The sequence below is a fragment of the Coregonus lavaretus genome (assembly GCF_964263955.1).
Source record: "Coregonus lavaretus genome assembly, contig: HAP1_SCAFFOLD_6403, whole genome shotgun sequence".
Lineage (NCBI taxonomy): Eukaryota > Metazoa > Chordata > Actinopteri > Salmoniformes > Salmonidae > Coregonus > Coregonus lavaretus.
In genome coordinates this window covers 5,889-15,893 of record NW_028163535.1, presented here as the reverse complement: position 1 = coordinate 15,893, position 10,005 = coordinate 5,889, and the positions used below count along the sequence as shown (strand labels likewise).

The 10,005-nt window shown below is 43.6% G+C and overlaps 1 protein-coding gene across 1 annotated transcript; it reads right to left on the bottom strand.

Annotated features, from left to right (window-relative positions):
• Nucleotides 1–727: 727 nt before the first annotated feature.
• Nucleotides 728–9,092, bottom strand: LOC311118010 (ras-related protein Rab-1B). Its single transcript, XM_084192889.1, has 6 exons — nucleotides 8,791–9,092; nucleotides 7,390–7,462; nucleotides 7,138–7,233; nucleotides 6,378–6,473; nucleotides 5,354–5,485; nucleotides 728–2,274 (listed from the first exon to the last, which is right to left on the bottom strand). The coding sequence occupies exons 1-6, from the start codon at nucleotides 8,802–8,804 to the stop codon at nucleotides 2,080–2,082; spliced, it is 606 nt and encodes a 201-aa protein (XP_084049015.1). The 5' UTR covers nucleotides 8,805–9,092; the 3' UTR covers nucleotides 728–2,079.
• Nucleotides 9,093–10,005: the final 913 nt, after the last annotated feature.

Here is a 10,005-nt window from a genome sequence, read left to right as displayed (position 1 = left end):
GTCAGTATCTTAAAGAGTCCAGTAAGGCACAGGAGGGAACGGTAGCTTTCATAGACAAACTCCCCCGACCCGGTCAACCCTAGCAACAACCACAAAACAACATCCCAACCCACCCACCCAATAATGTAAGTTTGACAGCATTTCAAGCAATTTGTACAAGCTTTTTCGATTGGAAAAAAATTATACAGAAAATAACAATATCAAATAAATTCATTGCAATAATACCAATGAAACAATATTAATAATAATCTATTAAGATGAACACAAAATGTAGGATATTGCCAATTTGTGGTGTCAGAGCAATGTCCTATTAATTCGTTGCTGAATATCGGTTGCATTGCCCAAGCCCCTATCTACGCCCGCCCCTAATCTAGTACTATGTCATGCCCCGTTATGTGTGTGTGTGTGTGTGTGTGTGTGTACTATCTGTGTATGTTGAAGAACCACCTTATTTAAGCAATAGGTATATTTAAGCAATAAGGCCCGAGGGGGTGTGGTAAATGGCCAATATACCACGGCTAGGGCTGTTTTATGCACGACGCAACGCGGAGTGCCTGGACACAGCCCTTAGCTGTGGTATATTGGCCATATACCACAACCCCGGAGGTGCCTTATTGCTATTATAAACTGGTTACCAACGTAATTAGAGCAGTAAAAATAAATGTTGTCAAACCCGTGGTATATGGTCTGATATACCACGGCTGTCAGCCAATCAGCATTCAGGGCTCGAACCACCAAGTTTATAATGTCATATATAGTGTCATGACAACTTAAAGACATACAAACATGACCTAAGCAGATCTCACATATATTTTTTTTTTTTTCTTATTCTTATTCTTTAATATGTGAAATCCTAAGTGATGTGGGCTAACTAACACCATATATTACAGAACAAAACAAAAAAATAGTATCTCACTCTCTCCCTTTCTCTCTCACTACATCCTCCCTTCTGCATGTAGAGGGATGGAGGGAGGAGGATTGGAGTGATTCCAAGTTCGACCAAAAGCTCTCATTATCTGCAAGGAGTGTCGAATCAACTGAAATCTCACGGTCTACGAGAAGTCCCACCACCCCCAGAATACCCTCTTCACACTGACTGCAGTGTATGAGTCTCTCCTCTCGCCCAGATCTGCTGATGCATTCATTCAGTCAGAAAAGGCGAACGATTAGAGGTGGTTGGGGGAAAGCACAACGAATGGGCATCCCGCATCCTCATACATTAATAACGTTGATGATTCACCACCACCTCACTAGAATGTTAGTAAGCTGGCAGTGGCACACAACTGTCTGCTTTCTGCCCCAATGCCAATTCAGTTTGTACAACGGATGGACAGACACTCATGAATACATGAGTGTTACTATTGCATTTGAAGCATAAAACGTGGACCAGATGGTGCACGTGACTCACTCTATGCTGTAGACAGACTTAAGATGACAAGGCACCCCAACAGTCTGAGATAAAATAGGCCCAATAGACAGACGACAGACTATCGTAGCACACTAAACTTAATTTTGCTATATGACTTTCACTGGGTTGCAATGAAAGACAGACTGAAGGAAAGAGAGACCCATACCTGTGACTATCGCGAATGGGAGAATCACTCTGACCCACGACCCACTTTCAATGTGTGTGTGTGTATGTGTGTATGTGTGTGAGAGTGAGAGATAAGCGCTCGGCAGAATCTAAAACCTAATCTTCTATCACCCAGTCCCCCTCTAAATCAATACCAATCTTTTCTCATATATGTTTACCTTCCTACCTCATCGCTCAGCAAAAATGAAAGAAAAAATAAAACAAATTTCCCCATTCACCTTTTTAGGGGAGATAGTCTTCAAGTCAGTCCCCAGTTGTAGCCCTTCAACTCCTCCCCTCTATCCCTTTCTCTCAACCTCTCCCTCTACCTGACCACCCATCCCTCGCTTAACCCTGTTCCCAGTGGTTCTCTGTAGGGTGAAAGAAAGGGGGATGGAGATGGGAGGGAGGCTGAGGGATGAAGAGTGGAGGATGGAGAGGTGGAGGAGGTGAAGCCCCGGGCAGAGAGGGAAGGGAGGAGGTGAGCATCCAGAACAGAGTCCGGTTTAACAGCATCCCCCGCCAGACTGTCTGACTGGGGTGCTGTCTATCTTCAGGTTGGGCTTGTCCCCTCCGGCCGTGGCCCCGGGTCCCATCCTCTTCTTGATCTCAGCAGCCATGGTCATGAAGGCCTGCTCCACGTTGGTGGCGTTCTTGGCACTCGTCTCCAGGAAGGGGATGGCCAGGGAGTCGGCAAACTCCTGCAGGCAGCAGACAGGGACAGAATAAATAGGGTTAAACATAGATATAAAACATAAAAGGTAATGTATTGTCCATGGTTTAAAAAAAAAGGTAGTATGTTCATTAAATATAAAACAATTTGATGCTGCACAGAGCGACAAAAGGTAAAAAATGTGGGTATTGTACGAAGTGTCTCATTGTGAAAAGTATGGTCTGTAATTTTGTCTGAGTTGAAAATGCACTAATAAAAATGTTAAATAAGTTAAAGATCCAATATTATGCTATTGATCCCCTCAAGAGCCAATTCGATGTTGTATTCCCACATTGATTAGGAAATAGATTCTAGAGATATCGAGTGCTCAAAACAACGACATTAGCTACTTAATTGTTTTGTGTAGTGCCTCAAACCTTTTGATGGATGAATAATTTCGAAATTGCAGGCTGTACGCCTGATATGAGTTTCCATAACGGTGCATAATTTACAAGCCTGGCAGTATGCCATGGGGAAAAACTGAGCACAGCACTGTGACGGTCATGGTTTCGCTATTACTTTACTGAAAACCGTGTGCGCCTAAACCATTCAAAAGATATGATACATTTTACCTGAGATATTATCTTCTTTGCTTGAGGCGTCACCACAGACCCGGGTTCAATTCCAGGCTGTGTAAAAACCGGCTGTGACCGGGAGTCCCATAGGGCGGCGCACAATTGGCCCAGCATCGTCCGGGTTAGGGGAGGGTTTGGCCAGGGCGGCTTTACTTGGCACATCGCACTCTAGCGACTCCTTGTGGTGGGCCGGGCGCCTGCAGGCTGACTTCGGTCGTCAGTTGAACTGTGTTTCCTCCAACACATTAGCGTGGCTGGCTTCCGGGTTAAGCGGGCGGTTGTTAAGAAGCGCGGTTTGGCGGGTCATGTTTCAGAGGACGCATGACTCGACCTTCGCATCTCCCGAACCCGTTGTGGAGTTGCAGCGATGAGAGAAGATCGTAATTGGATATCACGAAATTGGGGTGAAAAAATTATAATAAAATATGCTTCTCGCAGACCGCTATCAGCTTATTTGTTTGATACAAAAGTATTCATCCCCCTTGGCTTTTTTCCTATTTTGTTGCATTACAACCTGTAATTTAAATTTAATTTTATTTGGATTTCATGTAATGGACATACACAAAATAGTCCAAATTGGTGAAGTTAAATGAAAAAAAATAACTTGTTTAAAAAAAAATCTACAAAATAAATAACGGAAAAGTGGTGCGTGCATACGTATTCACCCCCTTTGCTTTGAAGCCCCTAAATAAGATCTGGTGCAACCAATTACCTTCAGAAGTCACATAATTAGTTAAATAAAGTCCACCTGTGTGCAATCTAAGTGTCACATGATCTCAGTATATATGCACCTGTTCTGAAAGGCCCCAGAGTCTGCAACACCACTAAGCAAGGGGCACCACCAAGCAAGCAGCACCATGAAGACCAAGGAGCTCTCCAAACAGGTCAGGGACAAAGTTGTAGAGAAGTACAGATCAGGGTTGGGTTATAAAACAATATCAGAAACTTTGAACATCCCACGGAGCACCATTAAATCCATTATTTAAAAAATGGAAAGAATATGGCACCACAACAAACCTGCCAAGAGAGGGCCGCCCACCAAAACTCACAGACCATGCAAGGAGGGCATTAATCAGAGGCAAGAAAGATACCAAAGATAACCCTGAAGGAGCTGCAAAGCTCCACAGCGAAGATTGGAGTATCTGTCCATTGGACCACTTTAAGCCGTACACTCCACAGAGCTGGGCTTTACGGAAGAGTGGCCAGAAGAAAAGCCATTGCTTAAAGAAAAAAATAAGCAAACACGTTTGGTGTTCGCCAAAAGGCATGTGGGAGAAGGTACTCTGGTCAGATGAGACTAAAATTGAGCTTTTTGGCCATCAAGGAAAACGCTATGTCTGGCGCAAACACAACACCTCTAATCACCCCGAGAACACCAACCCCACAGTGAAGCATGGTGGTGGCAGCATCATGCTGTGGGGATGTTTTTCATCAGCAGGGACTGGGAAACTTGTCAGAATTGAAGGAATGATGGATGGCGCTAAATACAGGGAAATTCTTGAAGGAAACCTGAGACTGGGACGGAGGTTCACCTTCCAGCAGGACAATGACCTTAAGCATACTGCTAAAGCAACACTTGAGTGGTTTAAGGGGAAACATTTAAATGTCTTGGAATGGCCTAGTCAAAGCCCAGACCTCAATCCAATTGAGAATCTGTGGTATGACTTAAACATTGCTGTACACCAGCGGAACCCATCCAACTTGAAGGAGCTGGAGTAGTTTTGCCTTGAAGAATGGGCAAAAATCCCAGTGGCTAGATGTGCCAAGCTTATAGAGACATACCCCAAGAGACTTGCAGCTGTAATTGCTGCAAAAGGTGGCTCTACAAAGTATTGACTTTAGGGGGGTGAATAGTTATGCACACTCAAGTTCTGTTTTTGTGTCTTATTTCTTGTTTGTTTCACAAAAAAAATTATTTTGCATCTTCAAAGTGGTAGGCATGTTGTGTAAATGAAATGATACAAACCCCCCAAAAATCAATTTTAATTCCAGGTTGTAAGGCAACAAAATAGGAAAAATGCCAAGGGGGGTGAATACTTTCGCAAGCCACTATATATACACAAAAGTATGTGGACACCCCTTCAAATTAGCGGATTCGGCTATTTCAGCCACACCCGTTGCTGACAGGTGTATAAAAATCGAGCACACAGCCATGCAATCGCCATAGACAAACATTGGCAGTAGAATGGCCTTCCTGAAGAGCTCAGTGACTTTCAACGTGGCACCGTCATAGGATGCCACCTTTCCAACAAGTCAGTTCGTCAAATTTCTGCCCTGCTAGAGCCGCCCCGGTCAACTGTAAGTTGAGCAGCAACGGCTCAGCCGCGAAGTGGTAAGCCACACAAGCTCACAGAACGGGAACGCCGAGTGCTGAAGCACGTAGGATGTAAAAATCACCTGTCCTCGGTTGCAACACTCTACTAGGGTTCCCCCTCTGGCTTTGGGGTAAGCCCCCAATGTCCTCAAATCATAGAAATGCCCCTGTAGCCATACCTTGGCTGTTGTGTAGTCCACCACTTTCTTGGTGGTGAGGTCACACTTGTTCCCCACCAGCAGCTTGTTGACATTCTCGCTGGCGTAGCGGTCGATCTCCTGTAACCACTGCTTCACGTTGTTGTATGACTCCTACAGCACACAGGACAGAATTAGTTTAGTCACAGTGTATGGCTGCCTATCCTACAGGCATGTGAGAAACAGTGGCCATTTTTAGGGATTTTTACCCATAAGAGTCTAAGCCCTGTCTAAGGCTTTTCTACTAAGCTATATGAAATTGTTTTAAGAAGGTCATACGAAGGATCATTTTGATATTTGATTTTGAAATGTAAGACCCCTTGAAGTATCCCAAAAAATATTTAACAAATATTTGTTTAAACATTTTATTTGTCCTTACTGCTATTAGCCCATACAAATGCATTGAATAACACAGTCACTACATGGAACAACAGATAGCCCCAAAAGAAATCTAAAGGAAGTTTGTTCTGAGGTGTCTGTTCTATATCTGCGATATAAAGATCAGGAAACATTAAATTTTTTTGACATGTATTTAACCCCTTATTTCTGGCACTAAACAGTCTCCATATATACTTCCATTCATTTTTTCAACTGGTACAACGGGGACCTTCAGATGAGTCTTGTGAGGCCTGTGGGCGAAACCGTTCGGACGCTACAGTTGATTTTGTGAGAAGACTGATTTTCGGGACGTCTCATGGTCTGACAAGCTTTGTGTCAACTTTCACTGCAGATGCGGAAGTGCAACATTGGCAGATGCGGTGGATTGAGATGCATCCAATGCAAAAAAAAACATATCTCTAGCTTAAACTGACAGATTATTATGGGGTGTTTTTATTATGCCAATTAGATTTCCGCGAGGACGCAGACATCGACTCTAGGGGGCTAAACATCATTTTTGAAAGTCAAAAGAACTTGGGAAGTACAATATTAGATTTTTAAAAAAATACACAATAGAGTATTAAGCCTAGGTCTAAGCATAGATCCCCCCCTTGAACTAATAACCCACCTGATCTGTGACATCATAGACCACGATGATGCCGTGGGCCCCCCTGTAGTAACTGGAGGTGATGGTGCGGAACCTCTCCTGACCAGCAGTGTCCCACTGGAAGAGAGGGAGTGGAGAACGACAAAAGAGAGAGGGAGGGGAGAGAGTTGTTTAATCACAATCAAACAAAACAGGCTAATTTTAATAACTAAACACACACCTGTCATCACCCAAGTTCCATTAATTCCTGTCCTTAAAGCATTTGGAATAGCACTAGTTAGGTATCTATGGTCATTAGAATACCACACTAACATCTATAGTTCCTCTCCTTGCATCTAAAGAGGCATGGTGGGAACAGAACTGGATCCCAGGCCTGTTGATTAGCCTTAGGGCGAGGTGTTAAACTACAGAGCAAACACAGGACGTAAAACTAAGCAACATAACTAGGTTACTGAACCGTTTATCAAATCAAGCCTTTATAAAATCAGGAGTTGGGCCGCGCCACTATTGGAGTGAAGGCGGGGGGAGCCGCTCCTCCTGTTTTACCAGATGTATCCGTTTGTAATGGTACAGCCTTTTCTCCTACCAAAACAGTATCCTATTACACTATAATAGATCACACACACGCACACAGCTGGGAGCGGTGCAAAACCTCAAGTGTTAGTCATCATAGCAATAGCTGGGGCTAAGCTTTCCAATTAAAATTAAGCATTCCTAACAGCCACTTCTTATTTGTGGTGTGGGTGGAGGCATGCTGCAGTGTTCATTGTGTCAGACTCACAATCTGCAGTTTGATGGTCTTGCCGTCCAGCTCGATGGTGCGGATCTTGAAGTCTACGCCGATGGTGCTGATGTAGCTCTCTGTGTAGGTGTCATCCTGAAGAAAGGGAGGGAGTGACAGAGGGCAGAAGAGAGAGCGAGAAAGAGAGAGAACAGTCAGACAGATTCTGGAAGCTGCATTTTGAAAAAAGGCACCTGAACGACACTTACTAAATAACTGTGTACAGTCATAGTATACGGTAACTATACTTACAGCAAACCGGAGCAGAAGACAGGACTTTCCCACACCGGAGTCACCAATAAGGAGGAGCTTGAACAGGTAGTCACTGAAATGAAAGCATCCAGCATTAGACCAAAGACTAGACATTCTAAACAGTGTTGCTACTTAACTCCAGTAATAAGCCCTACTGATGTTATGTTGCGTCAATTTCTTCTTAGGATAGATATCCTAGAATTGTAGGCTATCTAAGGCCCAACAGAGAGAAAGTGTGGGGAAAGACACTCCTGAGGCAACCAACTGATTGACCAATATCAAGTTGTGTTCAAGCAACTACTTCTACATAGGACAGGGTCACAGCCAGTACATGGTGAACTCATTCACTGATATGGAACTCTCAGAAATGTTTGTGAGTAAGTACATATTATGGTGTAGTACTTTCACATCAACTCTCTCAGCAAAACAAGGTCACATGCATTTGACACACTTCCACTGCACAGAAGTGGCGCAATGACAGAGCTATTCTTGTGTCTACTGAAATCGAGATGTGTCACGTTTTTCTGCCAAAGCACCTCCATGCTATGGAAACTAACACTGGGTGTATGTATGTGGCAATCTCTTCCCCAAACGCAGACTTTGTTGTGATGTGGCGATGTCTTCTACGCACACAACTACATTCACGAAGATAAGTATTCACAGAGGCTTTTACAACAATAATTCATCACCTATGGTTTCTGGGTCGGCGTCCATAGGCTTGCTATGTACCGAGACGTCATGTGCTGGCTTAATTACTATCACCCGGCACATGTCCAATCTATTCGTATAGTTAGCTAGTAGCAACCTATGTTTTGGCCCTAACATAACGTTAGTTAGCTAGCTAACTAACGTTAGAGACAAAGAAGAGAGTTCCATCACATAACGGAGGGTGTGTGTTTGTTTCTGACAAAGTGATCTCAAAGTAAGCATTGCTGTTTGTTAGCTAGATCTCCATAGGCAGCAAGACAGCTATGTTACTGTAAATTAGTGCGCCGGTGTGACGTTTCAGCACCACGTCCTATTTCTCCGGTCGACACGCCACAGAGCAGGGGATTCACGCGCGTGTCCTCTCATTTCAGGGCCACATTTAAGTGACAGATGTTTGAGGGATTAATTAGTTATGTGCATTGACAATACTGATAACAATGACATGATAGCTAGCTAGTTTTATGTAAAACGTATGCTACCAAGCTAGATATCGTTAGCTGACTATGTGGCACGAACAAGAGATCAGCTGACGTTGGCTGAATATCTAGTTAAATAACGCTCGAGACTCACATTTATGGAATTGCCCGCGCCCTACTACAATAAAACAACGTGTTCGATCTATGCATGTGACATTACAAAAGGCAAGTGAGTGTAAAATATACTAGTGGTTGTGTTGGCGATGAGTCTACTCACTATTCTGGATTCATGATTTGACTGACGTTCGGGATATGTTTCTGTCGGCGATTTCACTGTTCCTTCCTCTCTCTCTCTCACTCCGCTTTCACAGGCAAAAGATGACTTGTAGGTCTGAATATCCGAGGGACTTGGATGTCTTTCACCGTATTTTCTAACTCCCCTTGTCCTTCTTGGCTGTCTAATCGTTATGAGACTATATAACGTTTACAGACATTCCTATTTTCGTCTGATTTGACAGGTTTACCTTCTCCTTTTTCTATCTTTCTGTGTCCGCTCCTCGCTCGAAGTACAAGATGGCTGCGCAGGTGCGGCAGTGACATCAAATGACGTGGCACTACGGACAAATCTAGAATGGGTCTGAATGCTGGGAGTTGTAGTTCAAAGTCTACCTAGACATGGGGGACACACCTCTTTTATACGCATAAATCTATTGATACACTGTATTGGTGCAAAATATCACGCTTTCTTCATGGACATTTGAATTCAATGGAAAAAGGTAAAAGTAATACTTTTATGTAATTATGGGTTTCAAAGAAATCCCCAAAACAATGTTCATTATAAAAAAGTAAACAACTTTATTAAACATTCAAGTTGGACAAACATTGTGGTAGAGAAGGTAATGCCCTTGCCTGGCTACCCAGACTCCTTGCTCTGGCCAAACGCTACTCCACGCCCAAGGAGTTAGTTTCTTCTCCTTCAACGCAATGAGTCTGCATCTGAGTGAGGGGATTCGATTAATCCCTTGCGCCCAGCTAGGCGTGTTTTACACCTGGTGAAAGTTGGTTACATTCGTTTTGGAGCCAGGTGCCCAATTCAAAGCCTGTGGCAAAGTCAGCTCAAAACAAAAGTGATGTAATTAAGCACGTGGAGTAATGAGTAGGATTCTGTGTTTTCACATGCAAAAGTGATTGCTTTTGATAAAAACGCTTTATCTGCCTTCCCAATGAAAACTAGTTTGAAAATTCAAACATATATTTTATGGAAAAGAGATGTATGTTTCTAGATGATGCACCATGCTGGTATTTTCACAACATGACCTAGCAGCGCAGATTACTGTTAGAATTTAGAAGGGTGCTCCTCCCTCACCGCTTTTGCCTGTTCATGTCAAGGGCCATAGACCGGTGCCCTGAGGTTCAGCATAATCAAATCCGCCCAGTACCTCCCCGACCCTTCACCGAATGTGAACACATGCAGGCCTTCTGATTGGTCCAG

What these genes read in the sequence shown, in the direction of transcription:
- LOC311118010 (XM_084192889.1), bottom strand. An exon ending in GTCTTCTGCTCCGGTTTGCT is followed by an intron (nt 7,234 to 7,389) that starts GTAAGTATAGTT and finishes CCCTTTCTTCAG; the next exon opens with GATGACACCTACACAGAGAG. An exon ending in AGACCATCAAACTGCAGATT is followed by an intron (nt 6,474 to 7,137) that starts GTGAGTCTGACA and finishes CCTCTCTTCCAG; the next exon opens with TGGGACACTGCTGGTCAGGA.